This window comes from Oryza sativa, chromosome 7 (genome assembly GCF_034140825.1).
Source record: "Oryza sativa Japonica Group chromosome 7, ASM3414082v1".
In the NCBI taxonomy this organism is placed as follows: domain Eukaryota; kingdom Viridiplantae; phylum Streptophyta; class Magnoliopsida; order Poales; family Poaceae; genus Oryza; species Oryza sativa.
The window spans coordinates 1,780,598-1,799,561 of NC_089041.1; the positions used below are offsets into that span (position 1 = coordinate 1,780,598).

The following is an 18,964-nucleotide window of genomic DNA, read 5'->3' on the forward strand; positions in this document are numbered from 1 at the left end:
TAATAATAATAATAATAATAATAATAATAATAATAATAATGTGTTTTTATAAAATATGCTAGTATTACTTGTTTGCTTATTTGAATACATAGTACTCATTCGATTAAAACAAATATTAGTTTATCGTGTAATATCAGAAAATATATAGTAGAACAATTTGTCAAAGTAAATAATAATGGTGAGCCACCACCACCATTAATACCTTTTCATAGTAGTATACATAAAGGTCTTTATAGGTTAAATGGCATTCGATCTTAGGTTACGTGGGACGGAGACGGTAATACTACTTTTGTCTCAAAATATAATAACTTTTAGCTATAAATTTAGACACATATATAGTGGTGTTTGAATCTCATGAAGATGAAAATAAATATAAAGATTAAGTGTTTCACGTAAAACGAGGTGGTAATAATATGTGATTAATTGAGTTTTAATTACTACAAACTTGAAAAATGGATTAATCTGATATTTTAGAACAACTTTCATATAGAAAGTTTTCACACGAAACGCACCGTTTAGCAGTTTGAAAAGCGTGCCATTTTAATCTACAATTTCATCCACTCCTTGCAGTGGATTCGAATGGGCCATAATTGTTTGGATTTATTGCTAAAAGTGCTTATATATTTTAGGATGGATGACGTATTTTTTTTCTTGCCCTGCATACTTGGATCTTGAAGGCTGGAGTTGTGGCTTGTAAAGTTGCGATGAGCATGGGCGCATGGCGTGCGCTAGCTACGCGCGGCGCGACGGCACCGATCCCAACCACCCACTTCGCAGCAGCAGCACACAGCTTCACTCCACTCTCCGCTCTCTCTGCCACCCGCTGGGCCCCACCCACGAGCCAGTGGGACCCACCCCGCATACTCAGACAGATAGGAAGAGTACAACCCGCCGGGTGGGCCCGGCCTGTGCAGCATGACCAAAGCAAAGCAACCAACGAGACATCCCATGTGGCCGTGGACCCCACAGCCCAATCACCCTTTTCCAGCTCGGCTGGCCCACTTCGGGCTCCTCAGCTTCGTCTTCTTCCTACTCTACTCCACTCCACTCCACTCCAGCTGGTGAGAGCGCGAGTTCCTCTCTCTTCCCTTCCAAGTTCCAACAACAACCCACACACCTTTTTGACTGCCGGGACCGATTTGGCCAAAATAAACTCCGAATTTGAAATTTAAAACATAATAGACACGAAAAGTTTTTATAACTTGTTCATTCATTCATCATGATCCCGAACTTGCTCTTCTTCTTCTTCTGCTTCCTCCTCTGCTTCTAGACTTTAAAAAGCACCTAGAAGTCTACCAAAATTACAAACCCCCTCATCACCATTTCACCACCCAAAAAAACCACAAAAAAATCACGAGTAGTGATTTCAAAAACAAAATAAAAAACACAACACAATCTGATCACCCAACAAAAACGACAGAGACCAGAAAACGACGACGACGAACGCTAGCGCTAGCTGTACAATGTTGTTCCCGATTCCGATCGATCGATCGATTCACCGCCGCCTCGTGTGCCTCACCGGAGCAGGTCGGAGCGCGACGCCGAGAGCTCGCGGCGGAGGCGGTGGGAGAAGAGCCGGCACGCGTCCATGCTCAGGTCGACGGCGGCGGCGAGCGCCACGAACGCCGCCGCGTCCTCCGCGCACCCGACGTTCTGCACGCCCACCTCCACCGCCGGCCGGCTGCATTTCCCCTCCCCCTGCACCGCCGCCGACATCACGAACCCGCGGCAGCTGCCGAACGGCCACATCCCGTAGTCGCCGCTCCCGCACGGGCTGCACGCCGGCGACCCGCTCCGCCCGAACTGTTGCGTTGCCGTCAGGTCGATCGCGAACCGGCCGCCCTTCGACGCCGGGATGGTGGACTCCGCCACGGACACGCCCACGCCCATGCCGGTTGGGTCGGGGAGGACGAGCTCGAACCGGTACCCGAGGCTGTCGCCGGCGGCGGCGCCCGCGCCGCGCTCGCGCCAGCATTCCAGGCGACCCCATGGCTTCCACGTGCCGTCGCCCGGGCGGAGCACCAGCCACGCCCCCGGGTTGGATTTGCTCACCCTGTCCGTCCCCGGCGACGCCACGAACGGCGTCACCATTGATGCCAGCGCCACCGGGGAGCCTGACAGGTCGTGCACCGTCACCGACCACCCCTTCCTCTCCTTCCCCGCCCGCTCCCTGTCGGAGCCGAACGCCGTCAGCCAGTTGCGCCCGCCGCTCCCCATATCGGCCGGCATTGACCTGAATCGTATGAAATTGTCGTCAGAACGATGTGACATTTGACTGGGAATTTGATCGAACACCATGAGGGCAAGAAATTTTACCGGGAGCGGAGGTCGCTGTTGCTGCGGCAGGAGAACTTGCAGGTGAACATGGGCTGCTTCATGCTCCCCTGCACCTGGAGCACCTGCGGGCTGCACTCCGGCTCGCCGTCGAACTCGAACACGAACCTCGGGTCGGGCTCGGCGCGCACCGTGATGTTGAGCTGCGCGTTCGCCGCCGACACCGACGAGGGCTTGCGCCCGCGCTTCCCGATGCAGATCCAGCTGCTGTGGTACACCACCGGCTTCGCCGAGGCGCCCTTGAGGTCGAGCGGGATGACCACCTTCCCGAGCAGCCTCCCGGAGCCGCCGCCGACGCCGCACGTGGTGCCCCTCCGGCCAGCGTACACCACGATCTTCAGCCTCGCCGTGCGCGACCCGAACAGCGACGGCTTCGCGGTGAGGCGGTCGAGGTCGGCCTTGGAGAGGTGGAACGCGGCGGCGAGCGCGCCCGTCGCCGGCGCTGGCGCCGGCGCCGCCGATGCCTCCGGCGAGGGCGGCAGCAGCAGCGGCGCGTCGGCGGTCTGGTACGGCAGCTTGTTGAGGCGGATCTTGCAGTAGCACGGCGAGGTGGATGGGTGCACCCCGGCCCCGGCTCCGGCGGGGCGCGGCGCCACCGGCATCTTCAGCGAGAGGTTGCCGACCAGCACCCGCACGAACGGGCACGGGTCCATCGAGATCGCTCCACTCGAAGCTTCTCCTCTTCCTCGTCGGCGGCAATGGCGATGGCGGTGGGGGAGGTGGAAGGAGTGGTGACGAGGGATCATAGGGTATAAGACTCGCGCGCCATTGCCGTGGCCAGCCTGGATCCCCCTCCCGCGCGAGGCTACTACTATTTCACGCGATCCAGCTCATACCCAACTCACTTCCATGTGGGCCCCGGTGTTTCGTGACCCCACCTGTCAGTGGCTATTAGGTTTCGTGCGTGTGGGTGTGGTTAGGGTGGCGTGGGGATGCGTGTGGCGCGGTCGCACCGGATCCGGGTTGCGGGCCGCTTTTGCGGCGGGGCCATCGCTGTGGCCGGAAATAACTCGAACTCCGCGGTAATTTTTTTCTTTTTTTTCAACCTTTTGCAGTTTTTACCGTGGGTGAAGTGGATGGAAAAGGAAAAAAGAAAGGAGAGGGTTTGCGTGGGAGGAGGAAAGGGAAGGCGGGAGTTCGGTGGGACCCACGGTGTCGGTGAGTGATGATTTGTGCGTGGAGTGGGATCGGGGGTCTCCTCGTGGGCCCCACTGTCAGCCTCAGTACGTGGAACTCCCGCGCCCGCGGGGCTCGGGTGGTTAGTTGCGATTTGAAGTGGAGTCAAGTCGTTAACGGTCGTGGGTAAAAATAACGGAACCCCATCTACAAAAATAATTCTACCCTCGATCCCAAAATATAAAAAATTTTAAAGTTAGAGACGATTATTAAGAAAATATGTAAAATTAAATATGTAAAATATAAAATTATTGAGAAGTGAAGGTATATGGGAAAAATGAATAGTGCAGGATTATGATTGGTTAAGAAGGGAATGTTGGTGAAGATATTATTATATTTTAAGCAAATTCTAAGTATTAAAAGTTATTATATTATAGGACGAACGGATTACTCCTAGTTGCAATAGAAAAAAAGAAAGTTCTTTTACTGCATTTTTTACTCATACTCTCTCCGTCTCAAAAAAAAAAAAAAGACAAACCCTGAGTTTCTGTGTCTAACTTTAACGGTCGGTCTTATATGAAATTTTTTTATAATTTGTATTTTTATTGTTGTTAGATGATAAAACATTATTAATATTTTATGCGTGACTTATCTTTTTAATTTTTTTTATAATTTTTTTAAATACGACGGACGGTCAAATATTGGACACGAAAATCAGGGTTTATCTTTTTTTAGACGGAGGTTACTGATGTTTTTTTTTACCGGGGAGTACAGAATGCCAGTGGCTGATACGGAAAGTGCGGTTTAAATTCCTGCTCGACGAATCACGAAACCTAAACAGCCTGTCGATTTGACCTGCACAAAAAGGATCAGAGTACGCTATCTCTGTTTTTTTCTTTTGCCCTTTTTGATAATCTTGCTGTCGTGCAGTGCAGACAGCAGGGCACGGGATAGAGGCAGAACGTACCAGTACCAAACAACACATGATGAGAAAAAAAAGGGAAAAAAGAAAAAAAAAAGGAACCCGTGCGTGCGTACAGGTACAGCCGCATCTATCCGTCCCGCGAGCTCACGTTACCCTACTGTCAATGTCATGGGGCCCGACGTATGCTGGCCCCACCTGTCAGCGAGAGTGTGTAGAGAGAGAGGATAAGAAGGGGTGACGAGGAGGGGGGCAGCTGGGAACAGGCTGTACTGGATGGATGGGGGTTTGTTCTAGTTTTGATTTAAAATTTTTGAAATTATTATGTTTTTTTTTCTTTCAAATTCGAAATGCCCATGCTGCGGTGGTGGTGTAGGCTGGGCTGGCTGGACCACCTCCCAGCTGTTTGTTTGGGTTGCAGAGCCAACCGAAGGGGGTGGGGCCCACCTGTACGTACTACTACACTGACCAGCTCGTGCTCGTGCCGCTACAGTTATTTTCAGGTAGGAAGAGGGTACGTGTGCTGTCGCATCCTGTGATTGTTGTTTTCCACATTGCCACGATTTCCACAATATAATTAACGCTAATGTATAATTTAACTTGTAAAATATACCAGTCACTTTTTTTAAAAAAAAAATCGTTGCTCTAACTTAAACTACTACTCTATCTGTAAAAAAAAACATAGCAACACAATAGAATATCATCTAATTCTACTAATCTGGACTTTTTTTTAGATAATGACTAATTTGGACATGTTTCAGATTAATTATATTATGTGATGTTTTATTTAGTAGTAGTATTAAGGTTGTTATATTTTGAAATGGACTGACTGACTAATAATAGTAATTTTTTAATGGTTAGACTACGATGAACGAAGATTAGTGCTAATGCTAAGGACATAATAATCTTTGATAATATGGTATCTTTAAGTGCTTATTATTCTTTTTGCAAAAAAAAAAAGATAAGTGGCCCAAACTTGAATAGTTCTTGGTGATAAGTAGTACTTAGGAATGAAGGGAGTAGTTTTTTTATATATAATTATCTAGATTATTTTTATACATAAAGTTATATGCATTCTGGGAGTGATATTTTGTAATTCAGATTGAACTGTTGAGCTAGACTGCCCTTCTAAATGGCAGTCTAAATCTTGTGTTATTCAGATTACTAGCTAGCCTGCTGATTTGGGGCCTGCACTATCATCAATACCAAGCTAATTGAGCTAAGCATGACCTTCCTCCGTTTCAAAATGTTTGACACCGTTGACCTTTTAGTACGTGTTTGACTATTCGTCTTATTCAAAAAATTTAAGTAATTATTTATTCTTTTCATATCATTTGATTTATTGTTAAATATACTTTCATGTACACATATAGTTTTACATATTTTACAAAAATTTTTAAATAAAACGAACGGTCAAACATGTGCTAAGAAGTCAACGGTGTTAAACATTTTGAAACGGAGGGAGTACGTCCTCTGACTTGCTCTCTGTCCTGTCCTGATTGCTCCCAGCTGGAGCAACAAATGGCCACTAATTCTCCTGCTTGCTCCATAGCTGTTGGTTATCACATCATCTTCTACTATCCAATTATTTGTTGCAGCTAGCAATCATTTCTTTAATGCCATCACCTTAAATTATTAACCCTAAATTGATTGGCAATTAGCTGCTGATAGCCAGTGGTTGGGTTCAGTTTCTTTGTCATTTGGCCCCAGCAGGAAGAGCTTTTGTCTGCAAATTCAGCTTCATTAGATTACAGTAGTAGTACTAGCTTAGACCCACAGCATCCTTCTTCTTTTCTTTATCAACAGTTTGACGTTTTGAAAAAGGGTGCACTTTTAATCATCCAAAAGTGCATCCTTAGTTGCATCCTAAATAGCTATAGTAGTACTAGGGGCTTTTTATTAGTTTTTGAAGGCAATTCAGTGTTTGTCGCTGTGTTGTTCATGATTGATATGATCTACCGTTAGGTTCAATTGTACTACTGTCACTCTGTCAGGTGATTAATCTGTAATCGCCCTGTCTTAAGCTAAGGTTTTGTTTGAAGGAGCTCATGATTCGAAATACGACTGATGAATAACCAAAGCTGAAATTCTAAGGTTTTCACTTCTAATTCATTTTTTTATTATATAATCATATATTTCTAGGATCCATGAGAAAATATGTATGGTTTTTTCACTTCTAATTTATTTTTTATTATGTAATCATATATTTTTAGAATCTAGAAGACAATCTAGATGATTTGAGGAGCTGGAGATTCTAAAAGAAACCATACCAGAAGCTCCTTAAACATGGCCTAAAGATCTTATGCTTTGCTTGGCAATGTTGATCAGTGAGTACAATTAGCACAAATCGTTCAATTGAAGAATAATTCAGTAATTAAGCTGCGTATGCTGTATCTGAGCAGGCATCACACAACAAGCTGAGCAGTACAACAACATAGGATTCCACCTGTGCTCTTCTGATCTCGTCTATTGTACAATTTAAACTACTACTAACCACGCCACTAATCACCAAGCTGGGCTTGGCTTTACGCCAGGAGATCATGTGATTAATTTTATCCGATCGAGTAGTGTGCTTGCACTGCAATTTACAGCAACTTGCAAACCTCTGAAAAAAACAAACAAACTTGCAGGCCTCGTGCGAGTAGTTTACTGCTGCAGCATGCGCCCGATTTGATTAATTACAAATGGGAAGAGAGAAATGTAATCAAACATACAGTTTACAAGGATTCGATCAGTGATGGCATGATTAGTTTAAACCCTCGTTGTGAACTTGTTATAGGTCAGAGCTGTGTCAGAGGCTAATTAACTTGCAGATTTTGTTTCAGTTGAGTTGGATACTTTGACCACTACTGCATTGAGGATACCGGTAGCCGATGCAATGCGGCGACAGGTGAACCGTTGCAAAAACTTGAAGACCTTGAGCTGATTAATCAATGGATTAGGAGTAGTAATTAATCCTGATCGACCTGACTGGCGATTAGGATGCAGGGATTAGGACAAGATGATCGATCGAGCTTGTAGTCAAGCCTGGTTAGTGATTGTACTTTGACCAAATTATTCAAATACTAAGGAGAAAGCAAATGTTTAATTGGGGCAACTTGTTTCTCTCCTATATTTGCAGGGAATCTTGCATTGCATTGTTCTTGTTACCATTTTTTTAATAAGAAACACAGAACAAACCTCTCATGCGCTCATAACACGCGTAAACTCATCCTTATAAACGTACACTAATTTACTATTCGATAAGTGCGCTAATTGGCTAAGGAAGTAGCCAACACTAATTTTTTTTCGATGAACTACATATAAGAGTACTACAAAGCTATAAAAATCTAGATAACATTAGTACTCCTATATACTTCCTCCATTTCACAATGTAAGTAATTCTATTCTACATTCATATCGATGTTAATATGAATGTAGAAAATGCTAGAATAACTTACATTGTGAAACGGAGGGAGTAGTAAAATTTTGGAAGAGAAAAAACATATAAAAGAGAGAAGAAATGGGCTAATTGGGCCTTATCAGCCCAGCCCAGCCCAAGCGACGCATGAGGCAGCAGCAAGCAAAGCCTATCTCCTTCTCGCGGCTACGCGACGCCACACGCCGGCGCCATCGCCTTCCTCCTCCTCCGACTCCGACGAGCTCCGGCGACTCCGATGGACTTGGTGCGCGCGCTCGCCGCCATCCCGGCTCGTCACCCTCTCCCTCCCTCCTCGCTGACAAAGGCTCGCCGCCATGGGCCTCAACCATCGACGACCGTTCTGGCGCCGGTGCCAGGTAAACTCGCGTCGCGTGTAGAGGTCTAGGGTTCTTCAAGGCCGCAGCTCGCAGTCTGGGGGAAAAAGAAAAGAATTCTTCATTTGAAAGTGTGAAATACTGCTGCAGAAATTTGTTGGGAATTTGTAGTCCTGTGGTGCTGCCAATACACTCAATAGCTTATAGGAACTCATTTCCAAGCATTTTCTCATGTTATACTTGTCTTGAAACCATGAATGATTAGGATTGAAGAAGCCATTGGTTATTGTGATAGTGCCACTTTAGGCCTCGGGATGCATTTTAATTTCCCTTGTCCAATTAAACTATGTGTTATACTACAATTCTGAATTGGGACTAGTAAAAAAAAATGGCCAAACATTTGGAGCATCAACATAATAGTACATCCCCAAGTCCCAAGTACATGCAATATGAGAACTCAATGTAGTCTTGAGGAGTTATGAGAAGATAAATTTCTTGGGATTAACAATGATGTTAAGCATGATATGCATGTTTACTGGATGAAGAAAAATAATAAGCGAAGAGAATCTGTTGCAAGAATAATTATATTGCATCGATGGATTTTTTTTTTTTGAAGAGCAGGCAAAAGCATCAATGGATTATTTTGACTCCAAAATTAAATGCTTATTACAAGACACTGTTAATTACTTCTGTACAGGTGGAATGTTGGATAGAAGAAGACTGCTGTTGATTCCTGCAATCAGCATCAGCATTGGCTCCTTCGACAAGGGGGCAGCAAAAGCTGAGTTTGCTGATAGTGAGTCATTTATCACACTCGATACTCCATTGAGTGATCTGTTTACTTTTTAGGTAGAATGGAATCACTCTTAGCACATACTGTTAATCATGTCTTGCTTCTTTCATGTCACAATTTCAGTGCCTGCGCTTCGTGGGAAGGATTATGGAAAGACGAAGATGAAGTACCCAGATTACACTGAAACAGAATCAGGTCTTCAGTACAAGGTGAATATATATATACTTTTATGGAGTGATTTACATTTTGTAGCATTATCCAGGCATGATCACACATGTTCCTTATTTCTGTTCATAATTATAATGGTAAATTGTAGGACTTGAGAGTTGGTGATGGGCCTTCTCCAAAGAAAGGGGAAACAGTAGTGGTGAGTTATAAGCACCACATTTGATGTTCACCCATAGATAATCTGTATATTTGCATGTGTTATACATATTTCAATCTTTAGTGTTATCATTTGTTGATTTATGCCAACCCTGATATAGATTTGGATTGTGTGAGTGCACTTAAGGTTGATTGGGATGGCTACACAATTGGATACTATGGTCGCATTTTTGAAGCTCGAAACAAGACCAAAGGTGGTTCCTTTGAGGTACATATTGCCACCTGTAGACTGTAGTTTACACTACAGAAAGGAATACACTCAATAATATTGGAACGCTTTGCAGCACAGATATTTGTTTAGATTTGATTTGAATTATTTATTTTATTTGATTGATTCCACATCTGTAATATGAATTGCAGGGTGGTGATAAAGACTTCTTTAAATTTAAGATTGGATCAGGACAGGTGAATGACAAATTTAATCTAGCCAGCATCTAGTGTATCATTTTTTGGTTCATACTATTTTCCTTTTATCATGGCCATGTTAGTGAAAACTAACTATTCAATTGTTCGTATACAAATGCTCAAAATTTCAACTCCATAGAAATGTAGTCAATTCTGCCCAATTGAGAATCTTGTAGCTGCTGTCTGTAACTCTGTACAAGTGCCTTTCTGACAAATTGCATTTTTAACATTTAGGTCATACCAGCTTTTGAGGAGGCTATATCAGACATGGCTCCAGGTGGAGTTAGGAGGTCAGGAGTCATTTTATCTTTTTTGAAGAACCAGTTTCAATATAGGTAGATCTTTATAGTTTATATTTATGACATGTAAATGTAACATGGATGAAATTTATGCATTTCAGGATAATAGTACCACCAGATCTTGGATACCCAGACAATGACTACAACAAGTTGGGTCCAAAACCAACGACATTCTCGGTAATTTCTCTTCTTTTTTTTTTTTGGCATGGATGCACAAATTATGTCGATCAATTTTCTTAAATAACCAACATAACATTGTTTTCAGGGACAAAGGGCTCTGGATTTTGTTCTGAGGAATCAAGGGTTGATAGATAAAACTCTCCTGTTTGACATTGAGCTTTTGAAGATTATACCAAGTCAATAGTACATGTATATGATGTTCATTTGTTCCTTTGAAAGTAAAGTAATTCTGGCTTCTTTCATGTTCATTTACCGTTCTATCATTTGTCTTGCTTGACCCAGTAAAATGGCTTGCAGGGCAATGTTGCTGACCACTTGGAGAAAAAACACACAAGTTTTTGGCGTCGTACCAGTACCAGTCGACATGTAAATATGGGCCTGTTTAGTTTTCAAACAAAATTTTTCACGCTGTCACATCGAATGTTTGGACACATGCATAGTGTTAAATGTAGAAAAAAAAACCAATTACATAGTTCGACAGGAAATTGCGAGATGAATCTTTTAAGCTTAATTGCGCCAGGATTTGATAATGTGGTGCTACAATAAACATTTGTTGATGACGGATTAATTAGGCTTGATAAATTCGTCTCGAAGTTTTCTGGCAGAATCTGTAATTTGTTTTGTTATTAGACTACGTTTAATACTTTAAATGTGTGTCCGTATATCCGATGTGACATGTAGGGGCAAATTTTTTTGCCAACTAAACAGGCCCTATATATGCCATCAATTTGAATATGAACAGAAAATTTTCTAAGCATATATACATAAATATTGTATGCCAAATGCTTGTTGTACAGAACTGACACCACGGACGAATTCATTACGACAGTAATTATTATTCAAACCATCTTGATATGAGATGAACCACTTATACATCAATGCTACAAACAAAAAAAAAATCTGAATTGACCTCTCAAAATAAGCAGTTGATGACCAGTTTACTCGATCAGATGGCTCGTTATTTGTCAAATGTCAATGGAACTTCAGAACTGGATGGATGTAGCCAGAGTAGCAAGGAATCAGAGCATACGCAGGGACCCCAATTGTTTCTTTCATAATCAGACGACAAGGACCCATTTCATTGACAGGAGTTGAACAATGAGTAGAAAACAGAGTGCATGGCTGATGCAATTGGACAGACATTGCTATGCTACTCAACATCCTCCAGAATTCTCCACAAAGAACATATGCAGAGCACTACAACCTATACTAACCACAAGCATCAACAGCCAGACTAAGAACATCTCCAAGGGACTTGCTATCTCATTCTCCATGCCAAAAGAACAAAAGAAGAAGAAGCAAACATGCAAAAACAGGTGCTCCAACAGATTGGTTTTTTGCATTGCTATTCCATCTGTCTGGCTAAATGTAAATGAGAGAATCAGGTGGCTAAATCTGGCAGCCCCTGTGACTCTCCATCCTGATGATCATCTCCATCTTCTAGCAGAGCACCGAGCTGAGGCTCGAGGTCCCATGCCGCCTCGGAGGCGCGTTTCTTGAGCTCCATTGAGCTTGGCTGCCTCGTCCCGCGCATTGCCGGCTCCCCCCAGCTCTGGCTCCTCCGTCTGCTGCCGCCTCACCCCTACCAGGGCCGCCTCTTCCCTTGGTGGCGTGTCCTCCTGAGCTTCATTGAGCTCAGCCGCCTCGTCCCACGCATAGCCGGCTCCACCCAGCGCCAGCTCCTCCCTCTGTCGCCTCCGCCTAGTTCTGCCTTCAGATCACTGTCGTCGTCGTCGTCTCCTGGTTTGGCAGTGTGCGTGTACTAGGAGTATTGTTGCAGCCATGAATTCATCGTCGTCATCTGAAGACGACGACTCCAACACAATTTGCATGGATAAGCTCAAGCCAAAGTGATTCATTTGTGGTGTGGAGGTGAAGAAGCAAACAAGGAAGAAGAATGTTGTGGTAGCCTGGTAGAGAGGTAGAGAAGGAGCCTATATATAGTGTTGCAAAATAGCTGTTGGGAACTAGCTGTTGTAATATGGAGTCTGTTGGAGTGTGTTGGAATATGGAGAGCGAACTAGCCGTTGGGATATGGAGAGTGGAATATGGAGAGTCTGTTGGAGTGTGTTAGAATATGGAGAGCGAACTAGCCGTTGGGATATGGAGAGACTGTTGGAGTGCACTGGAATATGGAGAGGGAATTCTGTGGAGAGATGGAGAGCCAAATTTGCCAATTTGGTACCTTTCTAGAAGTCAACAATCAGCATTCAGCAACTCCAAAAGGAAAAACCATTCCAGTTAAATGCACAGACTGCCTCCCAGGAGTGGCTTCCCGCTCGCTCACCGTAATCCCACTTGAAGTTCCACACGACGTTCTTCTTTCTGCAAGGGAAGCCAAAACTCAATACAATAGCACATTTGAACACAATCTCAGTGAGACCAGTGAGCAACGCTTTCCGAAAACAAGCAGCACTGTTGCTTTTTCAGATCACCAAAAAACCCAAAGTTAACCCGTCAAAATTAACTTAAGTGTTAAGGAAATTGTCTGCTTCCAAGAAATGCCTATGCAGATCATTACCGGTTAGTTACCTTTTTACAAAAGAACAAAAACACATCCTTAACAGCCACCAAACAAGATAAAACGAGAATCAGAAGCTTTATATTTGCAGTGATCAATGGAGTGGACCTTGCCTGCATACTTATCATCTCTTGTCGAGGTCCTTCAGAATTCTCCAACTTCCACAGCCAATTAGAAAGCAGACGTATATCATAAGATTCAAATCAACGAACACTAACCTAGCATTATTAGGTTTGCACAATAGGGTCCAGCAACAAGGTGGCATTTTTTTACTATACTAGTCTGGATCAGAATTCTCCAACTTCCACAGCCAATTAGAAGCAAACATATATCATAATTCAAATCAAGGATCACTAACCTAGCATTATTAGGTTTGCACAATAGGGTCCTGCAACAAGGTGGCATTTTCTACTATATTAGTCTGGATCTGAGCAAGTATGTTCTTTTTTCTTTAGGAATACCAGAGAAGGAAATCAAGGCAGAAATCTTATCTTTCCAACAACAATCTGTCTTCTACCTTCTGTCACTGTTGCTTAAACATACACCATATAATTTATTATTCAATGATCAAACGATTTATACACGCTGATACATCAAGGGATGATCTAGGCAGAGACCCCAAGGAATTTTTTGCATCTAATACAAGTTTTATTCTACTCACTGCCAATAGACATTCAATTAATTAATGCCAGACACTTAATCTCAATCCATTTATTTAGAATAATACATAAAAGCTACTCTTCAACCTATGAATCAAATAACTTATCCCTATTTTTCCCTGTTGCTTTTCTTTTTCTTTCCTTTGGCATGTGTGGATTATCTGCAAATATTTGAATGTCCAAAAGTTGTACTCTCATCAGCATGTATTGGTAGAATTACGCATTTGTGGACACTTCGATGAATTGGAATTATGTTACCATGCTAAAGACAAAGTGTTGTGTGCAAAAAGACTTCGTAACTGGTACTTACAATGGAGCTCACCATGCCAATGTGAAGGATGTACCACCTGTCAGTGATATTGTGTGGAGCTTTTATGAGAGTGTTTATCCACCAAACAAATAAAACGTAAGCATCTTGATATGTACAACCCTTACTTCCTTCTATATAAGGTGCCTATCACTTCTATCGATCAAAGGAGCACATTTTTGCTCGACACAGATCTCTATAAAACTATTTGCAGTAGTAATCATTTAATAGTATCTATTATCCGACTGAGGATACCTTTGTTGCTAAACGTAGATCTCTATAAAACTATTTGCAGTAATCACTTAATACTAATAGTAGTCCATCTATTATCCAATTGTTGAGGATACCTGCTAAACGGAGATCTCTGCAAAGCTATTTGCAGTTATAGCTTAGTGGATTTCATTCTCCATTCCAGGACATTTATGAGACAGAATTTAGGCATCAATTTCCAAGGATTGAAACTTCTTTTTCAATCATTGGAGCACATTTCCTGGTAAATGTGATCTATAGGAAGTTTTCTATAGCATTCACATAGTAGTATCCAATCTCATTGGAGTATGGTTTTCTCATAGATTTTAGCAAGCTATTTGCAGCAATAAAATTGCAATTCTCGTTCTCCCTTGCGAATGTCTTCCCCTCATACATCTCCACTAAGCTATTTGCAAACATAGCAATTTCCATTCTCCACTGGAGTATGGTTTTCTCAAAATAGGTCTCCAACAAGCTATAATCGATTAGTAGTTCCCATCCTCCATTGGAAAATGGCTTTCTCGCTGTAGATTTGTAGGAACTATTTGCAACTTACACGCGGTAGTTCCCATTATCCATTGGAGGATGCATTTCATACCATATAAATCAACCTAGCTACATGGTATGTAGTTAATCGCTTTCGTTTTTAGGCCATTCAACATCCAAAAATGTCTCTCACCATAAAACTATAATTAGATATTGTTGGTATCGTATTAATTTGATTTCTATTTGAGGATGCCCTTCTCGCTATATATATGTAGCCAGCAAGCTACACCGTATACTATACAGTATTCTCTCTCTATTTACTAGTCAAGTATGGTGAGGAGGGGTAGAAGGAAAGGCGTGAGGTACATCGAAGAGGATAGAGATCGCAGCCTCACCCTCAGCAAGAGGCGTGATGGGCTGTTCAAGCTTGCAAATGACCTCTCCCTTCTCACTGATGCAAGCGTCGCAATTTGCCTACATGACAGCAATAAGGTACTGTTGTCCCACTATGCTTATGAATATGTCATCATGCTGTACCTTGAATTGTATTATTATTATTGTAATGTTAAATGGAATTCGTTTGAAATATTTGGTTATATTATTGCATTATTTACAACAGGCACAATTCTTTGGGGCACCATCGGTGAAACCTGTTGTCGATGCTTTTGTATCTGAGGCAGAGCCATTTGCCGATGAACAACTGAAGGCCAAGCTTACGTCAATGCAAAGTGAGCTGGTCCAGCTAGAGAATGAAGAAGAAGAGAAGGACAAGAAGACTGAAGAATCAATCCAGCGCTTCAAGGAGGCCCAAGAAGAGAGCTTAGGTATGGGTATGGCCAAGCATCTATTCTCCAGGCTAGAGGATCTCAGCCACGATGATATGCGTGAACTTTTAGATGTACTCTTGCCGCTCCAGCAAGATTTCAAGAAGCGGCTGCCTCCCCTACGTCGTGGCAGCAAGCTGCAAATTGGTGGATCAAGTGCGTGGGCACATCAGCAGCCCTCGTGTTCTCGCTTCTTGGCCTCACACCGTCCATTCACTCCATTACTTCCTGGAGGGACATCAGGAGTTCCGATGATACCTCCGCCTCCAGTGCCGGGCTCACCATGGTCTCAGATATTTCCGCTACGGCCACCACTGTTTCCTTCTCCAGAGTTAGTGCCATCCCAACAATTACCACCAGTATCACCGCCGCAGAACACAGTGGCACCTCCTCCAATGCATGCTCCATTGGTGCAACAGCCACTTACTAATCAATCATCGGCGGTTCCCCTGCTGACGCAATGGCAAATGCGTTTTGGGGATCAGCCACCCGCTGAAGTGCAAGCATGCACTCCCGTAGAGCAACCTCAGAATGACAATGCAGTCCATACCCCAACCTTCAGCGACAGTTTCCTTTTGGAGTTGTTGGCTGATGTCAGCGATGATGGCATTGCTACTGCTGAACCATTGTGTTCTCCTCCTATTGATGACCAGTTTTTGGCTGACATCGACTGGCTTGCTGAATTGGACACTATCGATGGAAATTTATAGGTCAAGTTGCTGATGGTTACAGCCTTCCTCAAGCACTTGGTGGTTCTATGATATGCTGCCAGAGTTTTCTTCCGGTGGGGGATATGCTAATGCTATTGCAGGGCACCAAGGAACTGAATTAGTTTTTTTAAACTACTTAATCAGGCCTCTTTGGGGCAAAATTAAAGTGTCGTTGTTTAAGATTCTTAGTTAGGCCTCTCTGAGGCAACAGAATACATGTCTTCTATGTAATAGCAGTAGTACATGCACTGCTGTCTTGAGGTTCAAACTCATGAAGTTTGTTTTGTGAGCATGATCCTCTTGCATCATTGCAATGTCTTGTATCCTCATTTTTATTCGAGTAATGCACAATTATTTTGTTTGAGAAAAAAAGTGAACATGTATCTGCAAGAAGTACTTAACATGTTGTGAAACCGGGCTTAATTTTCTTACTACACTCATGATCTGAAAAAAAAATGCAGTTCATGTCACAACTGAAACCGCGACCTGAGTATGACAAAAACAAAGTGCAAGGTACAAAATAACAGCAAATCTAAAGCAAGATAAAGGTTTTTGGTTCATCTTACATCATCCTCATGTAGCACATTGCAGAATCTAGCCACGCAAACATACGGGAAATTTTCAGAGACAGCAAGAGAAATCGCAAGTAAGGAGAGGAAAGGACTGGATCGCAACCATATCTATCTTAGATCAAGAAGAAAACTAACACGAAGCTAAAAAGAAATGTAATTATGTCTCGGAACATTAACGTGTTCCTCACCTGCTCTGCTCCACGTCGTTGAGAACACCGGCGAATATAATGCTGGAGATCGCCGGCGGTGGTGGATCCTAGCAATTCCGGCGGTGGTGGATCCTAGCAATTCCGGCGGCGGCGGCGGTGGCGGCGGCGGAGGGGGAATGAGCGGCACGGCTAGGGTAACCAAGGCAACCTAGAGAGAATATGGGCCGGGCCGGGCCGGACTTGCACTCGGTTGCTTTGCATGAACCGTAAGGCCCATAAGTACGGCCCAATATAGTAGGTCCAGTAATGGCTTGTTGGAATCGTGGATTTAGGTAGTAGACTTCAGAAAAAGTTATGAAAAAACAATTGCTCTAAAAAGTTCAGTAACCATGAATGAAAAACAAGGGATGACACAGACAGCTAGAGCTTGTGCATGCATGTATCATGATGCATTGTTACTGTTTTCATATCTAACCCCTTTATTTTGAAATGGTGGTCGTTCTACACGTGTAAAAAACAACAATTAATAGCGCTCTTAGGGCTACCAACATGATAAATTTGCTAACATGGCAAATAAGTGGAAAGGAGACAGAAACATCCATGTTAAACTTAATGACGTTGGCTTAATATCGACTCTTACCATTCATAAAAAGAAAATTTTATTATATGGTATAGCCAATTGTAAGAGATTAGCCTCTAAGAGCAAGTTTAATAATATAACCAGCTGCTAGCTTTAAAAATTGACACATTTTTTACACCCAATCTAATAGCCTATGCATACAATAGTTTTATATAAATACATATTGCAACATTAATATTTGGCCTACCTTTCATACACACGCTATATAGCTTATGCTGTAGCTGACTACAAACAAGCAGCCCGTTTTTCTTCTCTCTCTCCTCTATATGTGCTTGTAACTAATCTATAGCATATGCTATTGTATTTGCTCTAAGGCTGTGTTAGCTAAGGTTGGGAACCTTCCCTCCAAGCAACGAAACGGAGCGGTTTATTAACATATGATTAATTAAGTATTAACGAAAAACTTAAAAAATAAATTAATATGATTTTTGAAGATCCTATGCCAGACTCATCCTTTAATATGCCTTGGACTTACGTAATTATATCAGTTAATGCAAAGATGGCTAAAATTGTGAAAACGGCCTCAAAATTGCAGGATAAGGGCTCTACCAGATCGTAGGAATTTCATTGGTGTATAGACCTCAAAATTAAGGTTATTAGAACAACACATATTTACAATCGGAGGGAGTATCTCATATCATATCTGCCACTTTAATCTGAATGCAGATAGAGCCATTCTAAAGGTCAATGGGTTCAGGAATCAGCATGCAGGATAAGCCTCTAGCAGTCTGTAGATGACATGCATGCATATGCATGCTAGCAAGGTGCCAATCTTTGTGTAAGAAAGATGATCAAATCATCATCAAACGCAGTCTCAATAATGACTCAATCCTTGGACCTCACACCAATATATCCAAATCCAACGTCGTCGTAAGCATTGGCTGCATCCTTGACTTTGCACTCGCTTCTACTCTATCTATCTGCTATATATATGTATAGGAATAGGAGTATTCTGCTCTGCCTAGGACTGCGCCGCTATGACTATCAGACTATGCCTACCTCACACAAGATTCAGCGGCAACATCCAATGCATCATCCTGTGTGCAGCTGTAAATTGAAAATAATTTCTCTGCATGCCTTTGTGACATAGGAGTAATATTCAGGCTATCATCAGCATGAACTTTCTGATCATTTGGGTGAAAAACCAATTCCCTTTTGGACTTTTAAGTCTTTCAGTAGAGTTGAATGCTGTAAAAGATTTGGAGAGTTTGGCGAGTAGTAGTTGTTGGTCAACACTTTGCTTGAAACTTCATCCCCTGCTGATTCTGACTAATGAGTAATACCATGATGCAAGTCATGGTGTATACTTTTTTCAGATGTTGCAAGTCTTGATATCCTCTCCCTTTCTTTCTTTTGCTTTTTCATAAGTCTAACCAGTTGGGATATTTTGTTCGGTTGAGTGAAGGAGAATACAAGTAAATTACTAGAAGATGAAGAAGATCATATGGTGATTCTGTTCTGTACCCTGCTTCAACATGACTGACAGTAACCTTGGTTTTTAGCTTTTGACTCCTTACAGATGCAGGAATCAGAACTCAACAATGACAATTGAGATCGACTGATAATCATGGCGCAATAATAAATGATACGTTTATTTACGTGGTCAGACTTTGACATTCATATTGTTGTGACAGTCTGACAAAATTGAGGTTAACTAAAATAAACTACACCACCTGAAG

At 42.6% G+C, this 18,964-nt stretch overlaps 2 protein-coding genes and 1 long non-coding RNA gene across 5 annotated transcripts; 1 reads left to right on the plus strand and 2 right to left on the minus strand.

Moving 5' to 3' along the window:
- Positions 1-1,181: 1,181 nt before the first annotated feature.
- LOC4342341 (uncharacterized) lies at positions 1,182-3,055 on the minus strand. Its single transcript, XM_015790039.3, has 2 exons — positions 2,317-3,055; positions 1,182-2,233 (listed from the first exon to the last, which is right to left on the minus strand). Exons 1-2 carry the CDS (start codon positions 2,985-2,987, stop codon positions 1,516-1,518), a joined length of 1,389 nt encoding a protein of 462 aa, XP_015645525.2. The 5' UTR covers positions 2,988-3,055; the 3' UTR covers positions 1,182-1,515.
- A 4,866-nt stretch (positions 3,056-7,921) lies between these two features.
- Positions 7,922-10,951, plus strand: LOC4342342 (peptidyl-prolyl cis-trans isomerase FKBP19, chloroplastic). Of its 3 annotated transcripts, none has more exons than XM_015789358.3 (10): positions 7,922-8,149; positions 8,805-8,903; positions 9,024-9,109; positions 9,217-9,267; positions 9,412-9,492; positions 9,645-9,689; positions 9,924-9,979; positions 10,090-10,165; positions 10,254-10,391; positions 10,466-10,951. In XM_015789358.3, exons 1-9 carry the CDS (start codon positions 8,029-8,031, stop codon positions 10,350-10,352), a joined length of 714 nt encoding a protein of 237 aa, XP_015644844.1. In that variant the 5' UTR covers positions 7,922-8,028; the 3' UTR covers positions 10,353-10,391; positions 10,466-10,951. The 3 variants fall into 3 exon arrangements, with proteins under 3 accessions (XP_015644844.1, XP_015644842.1, XP_015644843.1); XM_015789356.3 differs by having other exon boundaries at positions 10,254-10,386; XM_015789357.3 differs by having other exon boundaries at positions 10,254-10,357.
- A 252-nt stretch (positions 10,952-11,203) lies between these two features.
- Positions 11,204-16,812, minus strand: LOC136357161 (uncharacterized). The gene is made up of 2 exons (XR_010742326.1): positions 16,685-16,812; positions 11,204-12,493 (listed from the first exon to the last, which is right to left on the minus strand). It is a non-coding gene; the product is annotated as an uncharacterized lncRNA (long non-coding RNA).
- Positions 16,813-18,964: the final 2,152 nt, after the last annotated feature.

Coding starts and splice junctions, on each gene's coding strand:
- LOC4342341 (XM_015790039.3), bottom strand. CDS start 2,987: ATGGACCCGTGCCCGTTCGTGCGGGTGCTGGTCGGCAACCTCTCGCTG. Junction 2,234..2,316: donor AACAGCGACCTCCGCTCCCG/GTAAAATTTCTT, acceptor CATACGATTCAG/GTCAATGCCGGCCGATATGG.
- LOC4342342 (XM_015789358.3), top strand. CDS start 8,029: ATGGACTTGGTGCGCGCGCTCGCCGCCATCCCGGCTCGTCACCCTCTC. Junction 9,268..9,411: donor AGAAAGGGGAAACAGTAGTG/GTGAGTTATAAG, acceptor AGTGCACTTAAG/GTTGATTGGGATGGCTACAC. Junction 9,980..10,089: donor GCTCCAGGTGGAGTTAGGAG/GTCAGGAGTCAT, acceptor TATGCATTTCAG/GATAATAGTACCACCAGATC.